Raw genomic sequence first — 22,504 nt, forward strand, 5'->3', positions numbered from 1 at the left:
AACGCACTATTCACCAATAGTCTTGCTGTATTTGCTTAAAAGGCGGAAACAAAAAACGCTACGGTCAATATTATTGGACAGAGCTGGGGTCAAAATATGTGTTACAGTTTGAGCCATGGCAACCAAGTAACCAGAGCGGGACAAAACTGTTTGGTAGGTCTACTCTTGTTGTTTTTAACACAAACGTAGCTAGCTAATGCATAAGTTATACGTTAGCTAGCTATCTAGCTTGAGTCACGGTGTACGCATAAGGTTAGCTAACTAAACGTATTTATAGCTAATTACATGTGGTAGTTTGTGAATTAAAGTATTACCATTCGCTGGTTTTTGCCTTGAAAAATGAAACCCGTAGCTAATGTAGCTATGGCATTAAACACGATATGTAAATTATATGCCTCATATTAACTCCAGTTTTGAAGTTTATTAAATATGTAATAACTAGCTACCCAGTAAGAGTAAGTAAGAGATTCCCATGCATCACCATATTGCTACATTGCTAATCTATGGTAACTAACGTTAGCTCGCCAACTTCCGTGATTCAATCTGTTCCAACAAGTCATGGTGCAGGTTCTTATGAGCTAAATTGGTGATTTTAGTGAAGTTAGGTAATGTGGTGTCATTTCGCTTTTGAGATTGTGAATGTGTAATTACGACTGGAGTTCTCAGAGTGGCAGCATTGCCTTGAATATTGACGATGCGGAATATCACTACAGCTACATAGCATCCCCAGTGACGTAAGCACAAACGATTGATTTAATGTCTTACCTTAATTTATCTTAATTTATTCAGGTTCTTGTGTCCAGAAGTTCATGAATATGAAGTATACCACTGTGACTTTTGCTTTGTTTGCATTGAGTTGGGGCTCTGCGGAAAACAATCACAAGGCCTTTCATGAAGACCATTTCTTGGGTGAACAGCACAATCCAGAACATGATGTCAATGTACTTCTTGGAAATCGGGTATTTTTAAAACCATACATGTTATTGACTTGCAGATTATTTCCCATAACCGTTTGTATTTGCATCAGGTCACATCTCCACTCGAATTGTTGATTGTTTGTTTATAGGGGGACGATGAGGTTAAGAAGCTCAGTCCAGATGAACAGAGGAGGAGGATGGTGGAAATTGTGAAGAAGATTGATATGGATGCAGACAAACTTTTGTCAGCAGGTCAAGCATGGATTATCTGTGTAATTTCAGAATGTGTGCCTTTGTAGGCTATGTGTTTTAGACCAATATGAACAGCTTTGAGAAAATATTAACATTACTAATAATCCTATTCCATTCACAGAGGAGATCACACTCTGGATACAGCAGGTTTACAGGCAATACGCACTGGAAGATGCAGGGGAAAGGTTCCCTGAATTTGACACAAATAAAGATGGCGTGGTATCGTGGGACGAGTATAACACTGTTGTACACGGGCACAGCATTGACTTGGACAACAACACAGTTCTTGAGGACCCAGAAGAAGAATCTGTCCGACTTGTATGTTCCCACTAGATGAGCTGAGTCCAACTAATTAATGATTAATTAACAGCCAATGTGTTGAGTGTGGGACATTCCTATTTTATTTCCGTTTTTTGTTTCCTGCCTTTCCAGCTGCATTTAAAGGAAAAGAGGCGCTTTGATTTTGCTGACGGAGACGGTATCCCGGGCCTGAATCTAAGGGAATTTTTAGCATTTACACATCCATCTGAAGTGGATGAAATGGCTGTAAGTTGCATCACAAAGCACTCATGGTGGTCCCAGCTAACAAAACATTCTCACAATGTTGCTACCATGTAGCAGCAAAGTTATAACATTGACAAAACATTCCATTAACATTGTGAGAACGGTCTGTGTTAGCTGGGTGTACCAGATTAGGTTCTATATGCAAAGTGATTGATGCATCATTATTGTGATCTCATATTGGTGTTTCCAGCTAATGGAAGCATGTCTTCTCTGTGTATACATGGAATCTAGCTTTGTGTTTTGTTAAGAGAAGGAATGTGGTGGCAGAAGGTTATATTCCGGGCTGTAGATGATAAATCCTCTGATCCGTCTTTGTCACACCTAGGATTTCACCATTGAAGATGTCTTGAATGAATTTGACAAGGACAACGATGGGTTGATCAGCCTCAAGGAATTTCTTGGAGACATTCGGCCCAATGGTGAGTACAACGTATTACAGATTTCCTCCAGGTGCTCTGAATTTCAGTTATGATGAGGGCCATCCTTGATGGTAATACAGTGGCATGGGTATAATAGACTGACTGTTCTGCTCTGTGCTAAATGAGCAATGCCATGCCTCTGTCTGCGTTCCATCATAGCTGAAGACACGCCATCACAGTGGGAGATCGAGGAAACCATTAGATTCCAGCAACTGTATGACCAGGACAAAGACGGTCAACTGAACCGGGATGAGCAGCTCCGCTGGGTGGCTCCAAACAGTTACACTTCTGCTAGAGAGGAGGTGAATACTGTCAATCAACATGAACCACGTCCAAGCATCTCATCTGGCGTCAATAGTGAAATGTTGTTGTCAGAAATGTAGTTTCAGACAATTTGGCAGAAATTACTGCCTCTCAATCCACAATCACAATCTCTCCCAGACTGCCCCCACCCCAAACCCTGGTCAACAATTCCAATGTCCAACCCCATCATGTGCAGTTTTATTCCCTTTTCATCTGGTCATTGCAGCTTCTGCGCTTATTTCTTCCCATTTGAAGCACTGCTTAGTTCCTGTTCATTGTTTTGACTGGATACTTCACCACTGAAGTGAAGTCCCTTGCTCAAGGGTACAGCAGCTGTTGTCAAGCTGGGATTCAGACCTGCGACATTCTGAATACAAGGTCTGATCTCTGCCTGTTGTGCCACATTGGCAAAGCTTTCTGTTGGCTCTTCAAAGATGATAGAATAGTACATTCACCACTGAGTGTCAAATTTCTGAATTGTATTTATAGAGACAAGTTGGACAGTCTGCAGGAACATTTGCCTGCATGTATGCAGTTATTGTCACAAACATTTCCATTGGCACTGTGGGCACACCATATTTGAATGGATGTCAATATAGGATTCCATGAAACGTATCAATCCATAATTGTTACCTGCTGTTTGAAGGTATTCTGGTTGACGGGAGGCATTTGCAGTACAGTACATAGTTATTATGACAACATCAGCTGTTATGTCTTCTCGTAAAATGCACAAGTGCATTTATGTTCATTTACTGAACTCTACATTGACATTTTATATTTGTCAGAAGTTACTTTTCAAGGCCATTCTGAAAAACAGCACCACTTGTAGATAAGTACATTACATTACATTAATGGCATTTGGCAGACGCTCTTATCCGGAGTGACGTACAAAAAAGTGCAAAGTGCATACCCATAACCAACAGCTTGCTTTGACCATTTTGACTGGAGATTAACATGGTTTTTTTTTAAAAAACATTTTAACAGGCAATCCACTTGATCAAGGAAATGGACCAAAATGAAGATGGCAGGCTCTCAGAGGCTGAGATACTGAGAAATATGCAGCTTTTCATGAGTAGTGAAGTAACTGACTATGGACGGCAACTCCAGACCACACATGATGAATTGTAATGTTTAGTAACTTTTTAAACAAATCAATATAAATGATTTTACCACTACAAGTTGTCAGTTGTGTTTGTTTAAAATTCTCTGGGGGAACGGGACGAACATAAAAGTTTAAAGAGCACGCTTCCTCGAATTTAGTATCGGTGTCCTAATAATCCATGTTCCATGCAAATGGCACAGATATTAAAATGAATGTGTCGGCATTAGTCAACACTACTGTACTGCTTTTTAGGAGGGGCTCCGTGTTTCTTGAGCGGCTGACAGTCCTATTGAAGGTCAAAAATGACTTTGAACCAGTATGTCTTTCACCAAGTAGGATAACAGCAGCTGGAAGCAATTTCAAAATATTTTCATGAACTATTTTAAAGAATTTTCAGCTTCATCAGCTAATTCCTTAATCATCTTTCCAAAACTCATTACAGATTTACTTGTAGATGAAATCTTTATCTAGAAGAAAGCAATTGTCTATCAGAAAAAATAAAAGAAAAAAAAGGCAGGTTGTGGTCTGACTGACATCAACTGCCAGTGCTTCCTCATTTCACACTACCGTGCTGTCAGTGAGCGAATTTTCAGTAAGTTAACGTTAGTGCTTTCTTCCTTGTGCGTTTCTTTTTCCGCACGTTATTTGTCACTTTATGCTCTGTTTCGCATTTAAAAATCTGGAGATTTTGTTTACAGATTTATTTACGTATTTATTCCCAAAATACTGGATTAGAACACGGATTTATTCGTCGGAATGACATCTTTGCAGTTCAAAGATGCTTTTTGGGTAAGTAGGCGAACTACCTTTTTACCGCATGTAGCCCACCGAGGTTGAGGCATTAACTGGCATTGCAGGACTCAGTATAGTAAAGAAGTACTTTTCTGTACAGTATTTATGACAGATTGAATGAATCTATCATACTTTAATTTTGGCTAAATTGAAATACTCACCGAGATCTCCCAAGTTTTGAGGATCTCCATCGTCCAATGCAATATAGGCCTCTAGGCCATGTCTTTTAACTATGCCTACATCACTTGGTTTGAGAACAGATTAACAAAATCATTTTTAAAAGTGATGAATTTTGAATGCCATTAATAGATAGCTGTCTCCTGTCATGTCTTCTGAGCGGAAGCTTCATCTGTGAAACTGCCAAAAATAATACGGTCTGCAGACTGCAAATATGGCAAGCATCGAACGTTAATTTTCACTTACGGTACATTTTCACACGTTTCCACTTACGGTAAACATCACGCTTTTGAATGGGTGCTACTGTTAGACACAGAGCTGAAGGTACACACTGTACACTGTATAATTGGTAAGACCTTATCTCTTACTATGAATATTACTAGAATGTGGGGAATCTGCAAATTCGTTAACGTTTTGTAACGTATTTTTGAATCCAACAACAGTAGTGTTCACTTAAATAATCTAACTGATTTTAGTGAGTTTCAGTACAAGTGCAGGGCATTCTCCCTAGGCTCAACACTTTGCCAATAGATCATAGACCATTGCACTGTCATGCCTGGTCTTGAACAATCCAAAGATGTTCTATCTGAGTCCTGGTATGCTATTGCATGTACTAACAGCTCTCTGTGTAGGGAAAATAATATTTCCTTCTGTCAGTACAAAATTTACCTTTAATAATTTTCCGCATAGCCCTCTTGCCTTGTTGACATTTCAGTTTGAAATCATTTCTATAATCAACAACATTAATTCATTTTAATGTATAACCTTGTTTCCTGATACATCTCCCAAGACAAGTGATGAAGGCGCCTAGTTTAAGGATGCACAGTTTAATCATTATTTAATATTACAGTTATGGTAGATTGATGTCAACAAATATTGTTTCATGTTTCATTTTATTACTGTGGAAATAACATATTTTAAGAAGATTTCAAAGACCGCTTACCAAATATATTAGAATTAGAATTAGTTGATGTACAATGCGGAAAACGGTACAACACGCATTTGCCAGTTAACTTTGATCTTTTCCTTCATTCGGGCTAACTACAGGTATATTAGATACACCTTCCAACCATTAACATTACATTACATTACATTACATTACAACAAGATCATGTATCCATGTTCCTCAGAACCACAAGGCTTGCTCAAAGAAGTAGACTTTGGTAGATATCGGAAAGTTCAGAGAGCCAAAGTTCGATATAGAATTTCATTACATGTGTTACACTTGTTATCTTTGATGTATTAAGGAGTTCAATGTTTTAACATTTTGGACAAGTTATCCATTTTTATTATTATTTTTCCCATTGCTGGAAATCACCAGATGACAGTTTGGTTTTTGTTTGGTTGTGAGCAGGAGGGAAATAAATGCACTGTGGGACATTCATATTTCAGTGCAGTTTCACCTCACTGATCAGGAAGTAACTTTTGTAAATTTGCTCATGTAATTTACCTTGAATAATATTTCTGCAGTACAGCAATAAATATTTGAATAGGTAAATTAGGATAAAATGCTCCTTTCAGTGCCTTGTGAACAACCCGACAGCAGAGCTGCACCACAACACATCTTGTCACATGGTATTAGTATATTATTAGTACTTGATACTGCGTCCGCAAGACGAAATACTGCAACTGATTCTGAATAAATAGATTATTATGTGCAATAATAGCACATGTTTTTAATAGCATTTTGATTTAGTGGCAAGGGTTTGTGACTGAACTGTGATCTCTCTGAAGTTTTGAACATTGCTCTCTTTGGGCCAATTTTCCCTCCTTTGTTCTTTAAGAACAATTGTTAATCCCCCCCCCCCCCATTTTTAATCTCATTTGGAAGCCAAATTAGGCTAAAAGCCCATCTGATCATTGCAGTGTTGTTGGTACCTTCAGGGCCACTGACCCACTGCAAAGCCTGCAGCCGGCTACGGCGTCTTTGCACTCCAAAGTCCACGGGCTGAGCTGTGCAGTCAGTCACAGGGGCCTGCACTGAGGCAGAGAAGAGCCTGCCAACGAACACCTTCCCCCAATGGGGGGAAGTCCAGCTATGACCATCTTGAAATGACCATTTACCAGCTGCTTCAAAACATGGCTTGAGCTGGTCAAACCAGCTTAATTCCGAGACTAGACGGCTTAATTCCAGCTTGACCAGCAGAATTTTTACAGCAGCAAGTCCAGATGTCTCAGCCAAAGCTTGTTCAATCTTTGTTCCACAAATACAGAAATAGGAAATCGTGTCACTTCCTGTCATTCTAAAACAGTTTTTTGTAGAATAATTGAGGTCCCCAGGGGAAGATTTGCTGGCAGTCTATTGGAGGATCAGTGACATGAGCCAGCAAGCATAGCTATGCATTATTGGGCTGCATTCAGCCTGCAAAATGCCCCAGAATATTGTAAAGAAGAGGCTATAGGGAGTTGACAGCTCATCCATCAAATTCTCAATCTCTGGAGCTCCCATTTGACTCTCAGTGAAGTGTTTGCTGCAATCCTGCCAAGTGATTACAGCCCAGGTCTGGGTGTGGTCTGTGGTCAACTAGGATGTGTCAGAAATGGCTTATTGTCTGCTATTGCATACTTAAATTGAGTAGACCAGATGAGAAAGTTGTAAAGTATGCAAAAAGTACTGTACTTATAATCTCTGGATATACATGTATACACGCCCAAAACTACTGTATCCTCAATGTATGCATTGTATACTGCAAATCATATCTTTCATACAATTTTCCAACTGCATGGTGGAAGTGTCGTAAGCCCCCGCCTATCCTCTATGATCTATTTGACTGTGATCGGACCTAAAAATGGCTCTGCCTCCTTCTCTTTGGGACTTCCAAAAAAGTATGGTTTCCCTGCTGAACAAAAAACTGCTCAAGCTAGGCTTTAAAACAGCGGGTAGCTGGTTGGCCAGTTAGACCAGCTCCATACTCAACATGGTTTGACCAGCTTAAGCTATGTTTTCAAACGGCTGGTAGCTGGTATTTCCAGCTTGTCATAGCTAGAGTTACTGCAGAGTTACTTTCTGAAAACTGTGAATACACGTGAAATAAGCATATAATCTAGGATTTTAAGTACACTACATTGAGAGACACATCACATACTAAATTAAGTAGGTGGTATGTTTAGTAGACCATGCATATTTTAAGTACATGTGTAGTTGGCGGTCTGTTTTGGACATAGCCCTTGACCAATTTCCTGATGTAACCTGCCCCTGAAAGAACAGGCAGCCTAGGCAGTCTGGGGCATTTCAGGGCTAAGTGTTTCACAGAACCGGAATCTCACTTGATACCCCCTTCTCTTCCAATTTTGCATTTCATTTGCGTTTAAGGGCCATAAATAGCACCGTGGGTTTGGGTCCATTTTCAGGGGGAAGTCCCATTTTTAGGTGGCCCATTAATGGGTGATTGTTAAACGTGGGTCTGCTGATCCGTCCCTCCAACAGAGCGAAGATTTCACAAGCTATCCCGGCTACGAGGCCCTGACTCAGAGGTTGAAAGATGGCCGACGTGCCTGCAGGGATTTTGAGGATCTCCTGAAGATGAGGTACAGTCCACCAGGAGATTACACAGACACACACACAGCCTACAGGCTACAAACGGGCGAGGCCCAGGACTTACGCTAACTTTCATCATCCCCCGGTTGCACCATTAACAACAAGCCTGTTGATTGTCAAAGAGTTTCACACCTTCAGAAGCTCACTCCTTCCCTAAGAGTTCCCGACCACAGAGAATGAAATTGCGATTGCCATTTTGAATGACAAGAGATCTGTCGCTTTGTTATCTGCAAAATTGCCTAAAGTAGCCAGATCCATTTGCTGTAATTAGTGGGACGTATTGTGAAATGCACGTAGGTGCTGAGATGCTACACTGTTAAAGTGAAACTGCCGCTGAGAAAAGACCTTTGACTTACCATGCCCTGGAGAGTTTGTTAATTCTGTAAATTTCCGACACTTCTTTGTCATTTCTCGGGGCCTTTGTGGATACATAACCTATTGACCTTCATCACTCTGAATAAGAGCTTCTTATCCCGAATGAATGCAATGTAATGTGATGTAACATGTAATTACATGAATTATATGACATAGTGCCAACATTAATGTCATATAAAGACCAGTGTCCTTGCAGTCCCCACTAGTTCTGTTTTGTCTCCACATACCGCTAGAGCTTTGCACTCATGGCTAGAGCATTGTGTCAAAGGAGCCAGTTGAGAAAGTGTGTGTGTGTGTGTGTGTGTGTGTGTGTGTCCTACACAGGGCTCAAGCAGAGGAGCGCTATGGCAAGGACCTGCTGACTATAGCGCGGAAGGCAGGAGGTCAGACAGAGATCTGGTAAGATACACACACACACACACACACACACACACATACATGCATGAATGCACGCCCCTGCACTCGCACAAACATAAGCGCATACAGACAGGAACACACACCGACCAATTTTCAATCGACCAGGAAATGGAAAAATGGAGGCAGCACTGCTTATTCAAATTAATAGCTGCATGTCTTTCCCACTCAACAGTACAGCAATAGGTGTGAACAAGTTTTAACGTTTGCTTGAGCAATGTCAAACATGTTTTCATATGTAAATGGTGAACTGTCCAATGTTTTGTATATGAAATATAAATAATACGCTTAACATTTTAAGTTTTTACATAATAAACAGAAATACAGTATGTATTTCAAAATACCGGCTCTGGCAGAAACACAAAGAAACCAATGACACATAAGTTGAAACTGTGGCCACTCGTCAAACACTGTTAAAACGTGCCTTCTACCAGAGTGAAAATGAACTTTCTGTTCCACTAAATACACCCACTTTGATGCAGTGAATAATTAGCCTGAATTAAGGTGTGGATTATTGTATTCTTAGTCAGTATGAATGACAATGTAACTAAAATGACCATAATTATTCTCTCAGCGCATTTCTTGCACTACATAGAGTGGATAAAAAAATTCTTTTAAACGTTTTTTCTGTTAAAAATTCCAATGAGGCCAGTTTCAATGAAGATATTTGGGTTTGCCTTGCCTTGCATAATTGGACATGTGATGTGTGATGACATGTTGTTTGCAGGGAGTAGTGCCAATGACTCAGTATCTCATCAAATTCTCCCCCAGTTCTGTTGAAACTATGGTATTAGTTTAGCAAGCGTGGTTGGTTGTTGAGAGCTAGATAAATCCAGTAGTGAATTAAATAATAATAATAATACATTTTATTTGAAGTGGCACCTTTCTAGACACTCAAGGTCACCTTACATTGGGCAAACTACAAAATAAACATGGGTGAAAACATGATACCATCCATCCATCCATCCATTATCTGAACCCGCTTATCCTGAACAGGGTCACAGGAGCCTATCCCAGCATACATTGGGCGAAAGGCAGGAGTACACCCTGGACAGGTCGCCAGTCCATCGCAGGGCACACACACACCATTCACTCATACACTCATACCTATGGGCAATTTAGACTCTCCAATCAGCCTAACCCACGCAGACACGGGGAGAACATGCAAACTCCGCACAGAGAGGCCCCGACGGGGATTCAAACCCAGGACCTCCTTGCTGTGAGGCGGCAGTGCTACCCACTGCACCATCCGTGCCGCCCTGAAAACATGATACAAAATATCCAATTAGAAATCATCAACAAAACATCCTGTTTGAATAGCTCTGTGTATATACTGAATCATAGGACAGTTCCCTCAACACAATGATTGTCCAGCTGCTCGGTTCCTTGGCATGACTTCCCTTTCTTTTCTCAACAGTACGTTGAGAGCATCATTCGACCAACTCAAGGCCGGTAAGTTGGAATACCACCAGCTCTGTTACTTTTGTATCTTTGTATTGTTATACATGCCCTACACATGGATCTTCTATACATGGATGAAACAAGATCCAACATGGAGTGCATATATAACAATATAGGATATACAATAAGGATCTAAAGTGTGAACATGTCATTCTAGAGATAGAGAGCATTGGCCATTTGCACATCCAGCTGTCCGGGATGCTGAAGGAGGAACTGCAGAGGATGGAAGAGTTCCGAGAACGACATAAGGAACAGAGAAAGAAGGTGGGTATTTGATGGTGTTTCATAGAAAAATACCTTTAAAAATACCCTGCTAAAGACCGAATCGAACACTGGCTGTGCCATTTCTGAATGTTGTCCGCGGTCCTGCAGGAGGGACATGCAACAACCTGTAGTGCTGCCTAGAAAAGTACAGAGGGAGGGAGGCATGTCACTCCCCTGCTTTGTGATGCAAGAGAAACTCTTCTGGTCAGCCGGGGTCTGTCTGCCCCGGCTGCGTACGAAGCGTACCCCTTTAAGACACAGTCTGCACAGCTCAGCACTGAAGCTGCACCTGCTTGGGCTGTCCTTCCAGGACTGACCTCTGTGGTTTCAGAGTGCTGGAGGGTGTCACAGTGGGGGAACAGGCCTACAAAGATTATGGACTTTCAAAATCTGGAGCTCTTCCTGTGTCCTGCTCATGTGTCAGAGCAGAACGGATTCCTCTCGCTTCACTCAAATCACATTAACATTACATTACATTACAAGGCATTTAGCAGACGCTCTTATCCAGAGCGACATACAGCAAAGTGCAGATCAAACACAAGTACAAGTGCGAAGAGAGGACAGTACAGTACAGTTCCGAGTCCTAGTGTGACCATACAGATACAATCGGAACCCTTGAAGAATACATCAGCTTCCAAACTAGCATACCACAGTTGGCAGCTAGAATACCCCGAGTACAACAATACAATAGCTAATACAAAGAACAACAGTATCTATACAACTATATAAGTGCCATTACAGTCTATGGTATATATAAGGCTAATCATGGTGGTGATTCTAATACAACCTGCTCATAAAAGGCTATCTGAAAGCTAACATCATAATGTTTGTATATTAATGCTGTGTTAGAAGAGGCCCTTTAAAAAATTCACGTCCCACCTTTATTTACTTTATGTTTTTGAAAACCGTGTAGCTTTATTTAAAATGCAGCTATGTGACTCAAAGTGGTTTGCACATTGTTGCATTCTTCATGTTTTTTTGTTTTTTGTTTTTTCCTGTGCCAGTTTGAAGGAATCCTAGAGAAAGTTCAGAAATTGAAGGTGTCGTCATATAAGAAGACAATGGAGGTGAGACTTTTAATTGCAAAATGCGATAAATGTGCTTTTTTGCAGGAAATAACTGCAAAAAAGAAAAGAGAAAAGTGTGAAAATGGGCAGCTCTCTTCAGAGGAACAGGAAAGAGGGGGGCTGAAGAACCCAATCGCACACCCAATCACCAAAACAACCATGCGCGTGCACACAGACACACAAAAAGAACCACTCACAACCACATAAACACCCACAACAGATCTTTAGGCCAGTAAAGTTAACTTACAGTTTCCAGAGTTCCACAGTTTCCTTTAAATTGGCCTGTAACTTTCAATACATCTCGCAGGATCTTCAGTTTAACAATGAATGACAGCAGAACTGCAGCAGATGTTATGCCAAAAGTGATTCTACTAGGCCTGCTTTTGTTATGCTGACACAATGTGTGTTTGTGTGCATGTGCGTGTGTGCGTGTGTGTGTGTGTGTGTGTGGCAGTGTGCTATAGTGAGCGTATCGCACCCGCAAAAAGGTGATTTTCTTTTTATAAATGTGTGGATTTTGAATGTGAGAATACTGTGCTGGTCATATTTATTTCAAGGTGAACTTATTTCAAGGTTTCATGAAGCTGACGCTCGAAATGGACTAAAACACGAAACTCGCAGGAAGTTGCTCTACCGCATTGGCTTTTTTTAAGTCTTTCTGCTCCAACCTTGCGTGCGACCTGTGGTGGAACGCTGCTACCCTGCATCTCACTGGCATTTCCTGTAATGTTAACCACTTGCTCTGTTAGCTAGCAAAGACTCCACAGCAGGGAAGGGAAAGAGGTGGGGTCTGAGGTGCGCCCTGTGCAGTCACCCAGTGAGTCATGTGAATCACCTCATGAAATATGCTAATGTCCAGTATGGTACGGTAATAGAAAATGGCCATATGGGTACAGCTCCAGTGCTAGTTCTGGTCTGTGATTGGCAGGAATGACAATCTTTCGTGTTTCACCAGTTCAAACGATCCTACAAGCAGAGGTGCAAAGAGGCTGATGAGGCGGAGCAAGCCGTGGAGAGGCTGGGGACCATGGCAACAGCTACGCCCAAACAGACCGAAAAGGTAAACGCCCCTTTTTACTGTGTTCAGAACTTTTGAATACCTGCTCTTTTACCTACCCACAATGGAAATGTTGTCTGATATACAGTGGAGTCCATTAGTATTTAGACAGCGGTACAATTTCTGTTCTTTTGGCTCTGTACATTTCATTTGAAATTAAACAATGAATATGAGAAATTGTACAATTTCTGTTCTTTTGGCTTGGTACACTTGGTACTTGGTACTTTATATTGGGCGATCCATGTAGGAATTACATCCCATTTTAAACATAGGTCTATTTTATGGGACCAAAATTAATTGGACAGTTGGCTAGTCAGCTATATCTGATTAGTCAGTTGTGCCAAGAAATAAGAAAAAAAACATAGGACACAGACATCGGACAAACAAAAGGCTTACCTATTTGGAACATCATTAAAATGGAGCACTACAGTGGTGTATGTTTGGGACCATTGCCTTTCTGTAGGATGAAGCACCATCCAATGAGTTTGAATGCATTTGATTGAAGATGCTAAGATGCTTCTACATTATAAACGAAGGCAAGTGAGCCAGCATCTGTGGTAGCCATACATACCCAAACTACACCATGTTTCACAGATGAAGGGGGCTGCCTTGGTTCTTGGACAGTTCCTTTTAGCCTCCACACTTTGATCTTACCATCACTTAACATCAGTCTTTATGTAATATTGGCATGTTGCAGTGTAGCATCTGTAGATCTGTTTGTGAAGTATTCTGTGGCGAGTAGACACTGAGACATCCATGCCTGCCTCTTCAAGATATGTCAGACAGGTTTTTGGGGTTTTTTCTTCATTATGGAGAGAATTGCTTGAGCATCAACTGTAGAGGTCTTCCTTGGCCTACCAGCCTCTCACCAGTGCTGTCTTTCTTCTGAATGGATGTTCCAAACAGTTTATTGTGGTCAGCCTTTTATTTGGCCTACTGTATGCCTATGACTGTTTGTCAGCATCAGCACTTGAATAAGCCTGAGGAATCAGAAACAGCTGAGAAGCCTGTCCAATTACTTTTGGTCCCCTACAATGGGGGGGACTATGTGTGAAAAGGGATGCAAATCCTACACGGATCACCCGATATGGATGTAAATTCTTGAATCAAAGATGACAGTCTGTACTTTAACATATTAATTGTTTCATTTAAAGTCCAATGTGCTGGTGCTTAGATCCAAAAGAAAAGAAATTGCACCATTGTCCAAATACTAACGGACTGCACTGTGTGTCAAAATGTGGAGATGAAATCATTTAAAAAAACACCAACTTGCACACTTGCCTGTGTCCTATTGTTTGTGAAATGTCTCCTTAAGACCCACCAGTGAACCCTGACATACAGTTTAGGAACCACTATCTTCTGTGACCTGACGTGTGGTTATGGTTATTAACCTCCCCTCCCACATATCCACATACCAATGGAAAACACCCTTGAGCATATTAATCCACTTTCTAAAGAAAACATGGTGTGAACTATAATGGGAAATTGAGCTGAACCTCAACACCATACCAACAGTTAGTAAGCACGGTGCTCAGAATTCACCACTTCCTGGAAATGAAACCATAACAACACAACCTTTTTTGTGAATGGTGAGCAGGTGTTCTCTTGATGGACTTTTAAATGATGTCTTGTGGCTATGAGGAGCAGGAAGTGAAAATGCACGCCGCAGGGAGACAGCACGTGGATACGCACTCTCTCCCATCTCAGGTCCCAAAAAGCGGAACTTGGTTATCCTTGTTCTCCATCTGTTGTGTTGCTGTCACCTTTCACATCCATGCAGTGACAGCTGTGTGTGTTTCTGGGTTAGGCGCAGGACAAAGCCAAGCTGTGCAGAGAGACGGCAAACGAAGCCGGTGAGCCGTACCCCGCCTCGCACCTCAACAGTCCTGAGGGCCACATGTTTCCCCTGCTGAAAAAAACAGCTCAAGCTAGGTTTTGAAAAAGCTGGTACCTGGTTGACCAGTTCAGACCAGCTCCATACTCAACATGGTTTGACCAGCTCAAGCTATGTCTTGAAACAGCTGGTAGCTGGTAATTTCCAGCTGGACACAGCTGGATTTTACACCAGGGTTAGGTTTTCCTTTCAGTAAGCAAGCAACCAATTTAGGCCTTAGAAGCAAGTTCAATGACTTGGTTGGGGCCTTGCAACCAATTTAGGCCTTAGAAGCAAGTTCAATGACTTGGTTGGGGCCTTCAATGACTGGTTGGGGCCTTGCATGGCAGCCAATCGCTTTTGGTGTGTGAATGGGTGAATGAGAAGCAACAATTGTACAGCTCTTTGGATAAAGGCGCGATATAAATCCATTTACTTAAATCAGTGACTTCAATTAATCACATTTGTGCTGAAATACAGTAAAAACCAGCAGACACTGGAGTGGGATTACCCTGCTTTAAAGTAACATCCTTTCCAGGTGCATTTGCTAGTAAGCATTCGTAGTGCACAGAGCAGCTCCCAGGGTCTCGTTCTTTCTTCTTCTTTTCATTTAAAATATAATTTTTGTCAGATCGTTTGCAGGAGGACACATCATTTAAAGGAAGCTGTTGCTCAATGAGGATAGCAAAATACCCCAAGTAAATAAAAAATGAATATGATGTTTTGCTGCTCATTACATTTTTTGGGTTCCACTCATTTCAAAGTATTCAAGTTTATCCAATTCGTATTTGGGTGTCGTGCAATTTACTTGCCTAGCACCAGAATTTGAAACAAGAATGTGATGCTGCTTTAGTGCTGCAAACAGGCTATGAAATCATGCATGTCCTCCAGCTGAAACCTGGTCTTCCGTTTGTGCAGAGAAGCACTACATGTCCAGTGTGGACCAATTGGACAGTGTTCGTGAGGACTGGGAGACCACACACCGGAGCACCTGTGAGGTATTCCCACGGCTTCGCTTCTGCATTTTTCACAGACCACATGGGGGTGACAAGCCCTAAGCAGATTTGTACAGTGTAAGGCCGTATTCTGCAGGGCTGCTCTGTGCATATCAACGACAACACAGCTGTATAACAAGGTGAGAGAAATGTGGTCACGATGTGAAAGACCCCCTCGACACAAAATGAAATTGTCACACAACGTCTACACTCCCTCCCTCAAAAAAGCCACCATCCCCACTTCCTGTTCTCCCGCGGGCGGTCTTGTTGGTCTTCCAATCCGGATGACCATGTGAATAACTGGACAACCTGGTTTTAGTTGTTCCAGCAGCAGGAGGAAGACCGCATCAACATTCTAAGAAATGCCATGTGGGTCCACTGCAACCACCTCTCCGTGCAGTGCGTCAAAGATGACGAGGTGGGTCAAGACTTGCCTCAGTTACAATAAGCCGCTATTAATATCTGTTTCTACGCACCAGTAATCCCCTCATTCGCCTCCACTTCCTTTGATTTTAAAAAGAATCGAGACACTGTGAAACTTGACGCACAGGGCCTAACCACACTTCATCGTTTGCAGTTATACGACAAGGTGAGAAGCAGTCTTGAACAGTGTGACATCGCCGCAGACATCAACGGCTTCATCGAGCTGAAGAAGACCGGGCTAAATCCACCGGGTATGCAGCAATTTTGTGTCTGCCAGGATCACTCTCTAAACTGTGGTATTACGATTGAATTAAAAAACAAAAAAAAGATAATCAAATAGGCCCTGGTCCTTATCTTTGTTGTGCAGGTAGCAGTTGAAATTGTACTTCCCTCTAGGGTCTTTCAGCGCACTTATCCCTGGTTATGGGTATGCACTTTGCACTTTGTTGTACGTCGCTCTGGATAAGAGCATCTGCCAAATGCCATTAATGTAATGTAATGTAATGTAAACTGCAAATGCACTTTTACATCACCTTTGGAATGCAAGTTCAGACAAATAGTCCTAGTGTTGTTGAAACAATGTAGTAACATGTCTCCTCAGGGAACAAAGAAATAAATATCTGGCTTAAAGCTCAGATGAAATAGGCACCTACCATAATGGACTGTAATGGTATAATACTGATAATGACTAATCTTAAATTTATATGTTTTATGGCATCATAATTCCAAGATTATTTTCAAGTTTCAAAAGAAAGGGCAGTTTCACAGTGCATACAGTATTTCCCAAGCTGGGCCCGTTCACTGTTGGGTCTGGCCTCCATCTTGGTCTTCTCAGCACCCATCGTCTTTGAGAATTACTACGCCGGGGATAATCTCCCAGACAGCAACGGCAGCATGCGATTCGGAGGCGCAGGAGCGGTGATTAAAAGGTCAGTGCCACTGCCTCTCTGGAGGAAGACGGACACCATTTTGGGGTTCAACATGGGGAGAATCGTACAGCAGGGAAACAGATATGAAACAGATCATAAAATTGGAGATTCCCAAACATCACATAGAATCCATGAAACTCTTTAATTTTTCTATTTAATCATTTTTTTTCCCTCAGATTATAAATGTTTTACAGATTGCCCAGCAACTCTGGTAGGAGCCAGTCACCCATAGATTTGAATGTTTTTCTGTCTTGCATGTGTGATAGTGATGGGAATCCAAGGGAGTTCAAAGTTTTCAAAATACAAAATATTTATCTGAGAGCTACACCAGCTGGCATGTTTGAAATTAATAGCAGGAAATTTGGAGATCTTTTTCAGCATGTAAACCTATATCAGATCCGAGTAATTGTTGCAAATGTGTTTTGAAAGCTTTGGACGTTCATGGGTGTTGAATCTAAAAATGAGTCACACAGTATTTTCCTTTTCTTCATTAATCTAGGAAGTTGCGTAATGTACATTTTTCACGAGACACTCGTGCTGCTCAACGTTTGCTTCCGTTTTTAGGTTTTCAAATCTATTGCAAGGATCCTGTTCCTCTGGCTCAAAGTTGAACATCAGCAACTGCGCTGAACAGACTCCGCCACCTAGTGGTCAGTACTGATATAGCATGGTTTGTATGCAGTGCTAGCATATTTAATGTATTTTAAATATTGTCAGTTGGCACGTATTTATACATTGTCCTCTGCTAGAAGCAATAAGGCACAGTATCACAACTGCAACAGCAATCAACTGAAATGCTTCTAATATTCAGCTTGCAATATGTTATTGTTCAATGTTCTTGATTGCCTTGCTTTAACCCAGTTACTGAACTAAAGTTATTTCTTTTCTTTTTTTTTTTCATTGACATTTTTTGTACATTTTGAAGACTCCTGTGAGCAGAAAGACAGAGTGTACGCTTCCATACCTGGCCTGCAGGGGGCATCCGGAACTGAGGCACTAGAGGATGATGGATATGTAGCGCTATACGACTACATTGCACAAGTGAGTTACAGTCTACACAAGGTGACTTTTGCAGGCAGTTTCCTGCAAAGTATACTAAACACTAATAGTGACATGCATTTGTTATATATATACTCTCACTGAGCACTTTATTAGGTAGACCTGTACACCGGCTTGTTAATGCAAATATTTAATCAGCCAATAGTGGGGCAGCAACTAAAAAGCATACAAGCAAGCAGACATGGTCAAGAGTGACTTTCACTGTGGAATGATTGTTGGTGCCAGACAGGGTGGTTTAAATATCTGAGAAACTGCTGATCTCCTGGGATTATCACACACAACGGTCTCTAGAGTTTGCAGAGAATGCTGCGGAAAACAAAAAACATCCAGTGATTAGGGCCGCGGTGGCACAACAGCCTAAGATGCAGCAGACTTGCAGTTCGCTGCAGTTGCACACCGGGGACCGGGGTTTGATTCTCGGTCCTGCCAAAACCAAAAAGTTTGGCCGGCTCACGTGGGGCAGCATAATTGGCTCGCTGCTCCAGGCGGAGGGACTTGGCAGGGTTAGTAGATCGCCGCACAAAAAGCACCTCGGGCGCCTCAGAATCACGGTTACCAGCATGTGGCGAGACAGCTTGAAGAAGGTGTGTCGCTCTCGTTGGGCCACCGAGGGACGGGGTGTGGGTGGTGTATCTATACTAGCTCTAATTGAATTAGACGGGGTACAATTGGCTACCAAATTGGGAGAAAAAAGGAAAAAATCAATAAAAAAATTCAATTAAATAAAATAAAAACATCCAGTGAGCAGCATTTCTGCAGGCAGAAACACCTTGTTAGTGAGAGAAGTGGTTAAAGCTGTCAGGAAGGTGACAATAACACGAATAACCACATACTACAACAGTGGTATGCAGAAGACCATCTCTGAACACACAATGCTTCAAAACTCTGCGGATAGGCTACAGCAGCAGAAGCTACAAGTCTAAAAAATAAGTCTTAATAAATATCTAATAAAAGTGCTCACTGAGTGTATGTGCTTGTGTTGCTCTGGGCCTTTGACTTGTGGCAAGAAGTGGTGGCTGACATCACATTCTAGGAGAGCTAATGCACCCAAATTGACAATGGAGGTTTCAACGAGTGTTGCCGGGTGCCCATGATTGGCCATTCCAAATTGAGTAGAAAAGGGGGGAGAGGGGGTAAAAATTATTTTATTTATTGTATTTTTTATTTTATTAATTTACCAGGGACAGTGCACATTAATTAACATTTTATGGTTCCATATCAATGTAAATGTGCTAGAATTAGCTAATGGGATAATCTTCTCCATTTATTAAGCTGCGTTTACACCAGGGGTGCACAGCAAGGGCCGAACAATTTCTGCATTTTGAGGCAACTTCTGCTCTTAATTATTTAATTAGCTCAATCATACTGTATCTTGGTCATTCGTATCAGCAGCAGCTACAGTCACAGACTGCAGGTGTGTCCTAAAGTTTTCACTGTGATCCAGTACAGGAGTGAACCGGTGTCACTTATAGAGCTGTCAGAAAACTAAAATGAAAGTAGTAGGTTGGAAGGAAAAGTTGTGTTCACGCTGACCTCTGCTTCCCGCAGAACGAAGACGAGCTGTCCATCTCCACGGGGGACGTCGTCACGGTGATGGATCAGAGCGAGGACGGGTGGTGGACCGTGCGGAAGGACGGACAGGCGGGACTGGTCCCTGGATCGTACCTGGAAAGAGCCTGATCCCTCTCATACACGTGTGTGCGCACTTTTACATGAGCAGACATGCACAAACACATATACACACACATGCTGTACAAACACAGACACGCACATATACTGTACGAACACACATATGTGCACAAACACACATACATACACATATACTGTACAAACACACATACAGTGGGAGCAATAATTATTTGATCCCTTGCTGATTTTGCAGGTTTGCCCACTTACAAAGAATGGAACTGTGTAGAATTTTAATCATAGGTACATTTTAACATTGAGAGACAGAATATCACAAAATAATCCACAATAACAACACAATAACAACATGCAATATAAACATAAATTTATCAAATTTATATGATGTTGTTATTGTGGATTATTTTTGATATTCTGTCTCTCAATGTTAAAATGTACCTATGATTAAAATTCTACACAGTAGATAATATGGGCATATACTGTACATACACACATACATGCTCAAACACACAGACATGCACATATACTGTACACACGTACACATGCACAAACACACATACACGCACATATACTGTTCATTCACAAGAACACACACATAAATATAAATATAAAATATGGCAGATTTGCAGGTAAAATGACCAAACAGGAGTGGGAGAGGGGGGTAAGATACGGGAGGAAGCCAGGAAAAACAGGAGTGTTGACAGACATGACTGACATACTCACGCACATGCATGATGTCAGCAGAGACAGACAGGAATCTCCTCCATCCTGCGATCCAGCCCTGGCCCCCCTAAGCCAGTCCGTCACCCGATTCAGTTCCCCAGCACACCACGGCTCACCACACACAAAACAACTCAGTCAGAAAAGGCTAGCAATTATTTATTTTAAATAATAAGCCATCAAGTACACGTGTAAGTCGGTCTCTCAATCTCAAACACAGGGACAAACTACACCGTGTTCCAAATTATTATGCAAATTGTATTTAAGTGTCATAAAGATTACATTTTTTGTTTTTCAATTAAACTCATGGATGGTATTGTGTCTCAAGGATCTTTGGATCACTGAAATCAATATCAGACACCTGTGATAATTAGTTTGCCAGGTGAGCCCAATTAAAGGAAAAACTACTTAAGAAGGGGACGTTCCACATTATTAAGCAGACCACCATTTTCAAGCAATATGGGAAAGAAAAAGGATCTCCCTGCTGCCGAAAAGCGTGAAATAGTTGGACAAGGTATGAAAACCTTAGATATTTCATGAAAACTTAAGCGTGATCATCGTACTGTTAAGAGATTTGTGGCTGATTCAGAGCACACACGGGTTTATGCAGATAAAGTCACAATGAGGAAGGTTTCTGCCAGACAAAAACATTGGATTAATAGAGCAGCTGCTAAAATGCCATTACAAAGCAGCAAACAGGTATTTGAAGCTGCTGGTGCCTCTGGAGTCCCGCAAACATCAAGGTGTAGGATCTTCCAGAGGCTTGCAGTTATGCATAAACCTTCTATTCGGCCACCCCTAAGCAGAAACGGCTGCAGTGGGCCTAGAAATACATGAAGACTAATTTTCGAACAGTCTTGTTCACTGATGAGTGCCGTGCAACCCTGGATGGTCCAGATGGATGGAGTAGTGGATGGTTGGTGGACGGCCACCATATCCCAACAAGGCTGCGACGTCAGCAAGGAGGTGGCGGAGTCATGTTTTGGGCCGGAATCATGGGGAGAGAGCTGGTCGGTCCCTTTAGGGTCCCTGACGGTGTGAAAATGACCTCTGAAAAGAGGAACCGTGCTTTCCGTAACAAAATCATCTTCATGCATGACAATGCACCATCTCATGCTGCAAGGAATACCTCTGCATCATTGGCTGCTATGGGCATAAAAGGAGAGAAACTCATGGTGTGGCCCCCATCCTCCCCTGACCTCAACCCTATTGAGAACCTTTGGAGCATCCTCAAGCAAAAGATCTGCAAGAATTGTGAAGCTGCTGTCAAATAAGGGGTCCTATGTTAAAATGTAACTGTTAAGATGTTTTTTATTGAAATAGCTTTTGATTTCGGTAAATATGACCTCCTAATGCTGCAAATTCAACAAATGACCATTTTCAGTTCTTTAATCATTTGGAACAGTGCATTTTAAGTTTTTAATTTTTGAAAAAAATACTGTTATCATTGGGAGGTTTGTTCAATAACATTCGAATTATACCCTAACAGTTGATGACTTGAAAATTATGCTGACTGTCATTTGCATCGACTATTTAGGAAAATCTGAGAAAAATATCATTTGCATAATAAGTTGGAACACAGTGTATACGTCTTCATACTCATTATGCAGGTTTTGGTTGAGAATGTTTCAACCTTACTGCACAGTACGGAGGGCTGGCTTCTTGCTGATGTACAGAGAAGTACAGGCTCTAATATGCCCTTTCATATGTCCCTGCATTTACAGTACATTGGACCTTCATATGACACCAAGTTATTATTCCTTACCAGCTTAGAGGATCAAATGGTTTTTATTTCCTCGTCTCTGGTCTGCCCTTGAAGGCACCAGCAGGATCCGTTTCAGCAGTCTGCGTAATCTTCAAACTGCCATCTCCCACTTACGTATTTCTAAAATAATTTTGTTTTGGAAAATAAACTGAGGGATGCTTTGTCCAGCAGCTTCTAATGGTGTAAAAATAAATCTGTACTGTACCCATGTAGCGATGTACTCTAATGCATCCACCAGATGGTGCTGCTATGCTATTTTTGTTACTTGTCCTCCACTCCCTAGGTCTAAGTTAAAAAAAAAAGTAATGCTTTAATATATAGATACATTTTTTGTGGTTCAAATAAAAATGTAAATGTCTCATTCTTGGAGACCCAAATCAAAACTGAACATTGG

At 41.5% G+C, this 22,504-nt stretch overlaps 2 protein-coding genes across 4 annotated transcripts; both read left to right on the plus strand.

Annotated features, from left to right (window-relative positions):
* Window positions 1-81: 81 nt before the first annotated feature.
* Window positions 82-3,633, plus strand: rcn2 (reticulocalbin 2). Of its 3 annotated transcripts, XR_009705014.1 has the most exons (9): window positions 167-734; window positions 857-959; window positions 1,067-1,169; window positions 1,291-1,487; window positions 1,602-1,715; window positions 2,059-2,152; window positions 2,312-2,454; window positions 2,711-2,833; window positions 3,440-3,633. XR_009705014.1 is itself a non-coding variant. In XM_061222364.1 (8 exons), exons 2-8 carry the CDS (start codon window positions 810-812, stop codon window positions 3,581-3,583), a joined length of 945 nt encoding a protein of 314 aa, XP_061078348.1. In that variant the 5' UTR covers window positions 82-153; window positions 790-809; the 3' UTR covers window positions 3,584-3,633. The 3 variants fall into 3 exon arrangements, 2 of the variants coding, with proteins under 2 accessions (XP_061078348.1, XP_061078347.1); XM_061222364.1 differs by lacking the exons at window positions 167-734; window positions 2,711-2,833 and adding an exon at window positions 82-153 and having other exon boundaries at window positions 790-959; XM_061222363.1 differs by lacking the exon at window positions 2,711-2,833 and having other exon boundaries at window positions 168-734.
* Window positions 3,634-4,130: 497 nt separating this feature from the next.
* On the plus strand, window positions 4,131-22,493 carry pstpip1a (proline-serine-threonine phosphatase interacting protein 1a). The gene is made up of 16 exons (XM_061222539.1): window positions 4,131-4,149; window positions 4,256-4,346; window positions 7,954-8,054; window positions 8,764-8,838; window positions 10,271-10,305; window positions 10,472-10,578; window positions 11,583-11,645; window positions 12,601-12,705; window positions 14,510-14,555; window positions 15,494-15,573; window positions 15,890-15,988; window positions 16,148-16,244; window positions 16,829-16,922; window positions 17,487-17,572; window positions 17,848-17,963; window positions 19,530-22,493. The coding sequence occupies exons 2-16, from the start codon at window positions 4,314-4,316 to the stop codon at window positions 19,659-19,661; spliced, it is 1,269 nt and encodes a 422-aa protein (XP_061078523.1). The 5' UTR covers window positions 4,131-4,149; window positions 4,256-4,313; the 3' UTR covers window positions 19,662-22,493.
* Window positions 22,494-22,504: the final 11 nt, after the last annotated feature.

Source organism: Conger conger, chromosome 15 (genome assembly GCF_963514075.1).
Source record: "Conger conger chromosome 15, fConCon1.1, whole genome shotgun sequence".
In the NCBI taxonomy this organism is placed as follows: Eukaryota; Metazoa; Chordata; class Actinopteri; order Anguilliformes; family Congridae; genus Conger; species Conger conger.

What these genes read in the sequence shown, in the direction of transcription:
- pstpip1a (XM_061222539.1), top strand. Translation starts at nt 4,314, where the DNA reads ATGACATCTTTGCAGTTCAAAGATGCTTTTTGG. An exon ending in CGCCCAAACAGACCGAAAAG is followed by an intron (nt 12,706 to 14,509) that starts GTAAACGCCCCT and finishes TTTCTGGGTTAG; the next exon opens with GCGCAGGACAAAGCCAAGCT. An exon ending in CACACCGGAGCACCTGTGAG is followed by an intron (nt 15,574 to 15,889) that starts GTATTCCCACGG and finishes ACCTGGTTTTAG; the next exon opens with TTGTTCCAGCAGCAGGAGGA.
- rcn2 (XM_061222363.1), top strand. Translation starts at nt 640, where the DNA reads ATGTGTAATTACGACTGGAGTTCTCAGAGTGGCAGCATTGCCTTGAAT. An exon ending in AGACAAACTTTTGTCAGCAG is followed by an intron (nt 1,170 to 1,290) that starts GTCAAGCATGGA and finishes TTCCATTCACAG; the next exon opens with AGGAGATCACACTCTGGATA. An exon ending in TGGAGACATTCGGCCCAATG is followed by an intron (nt 2,153 to 2,311) that starts GTGAGTACAACG and finishes GTTCCATCATAG; the next exon opens with CTGAAGACACGCCATCACAG.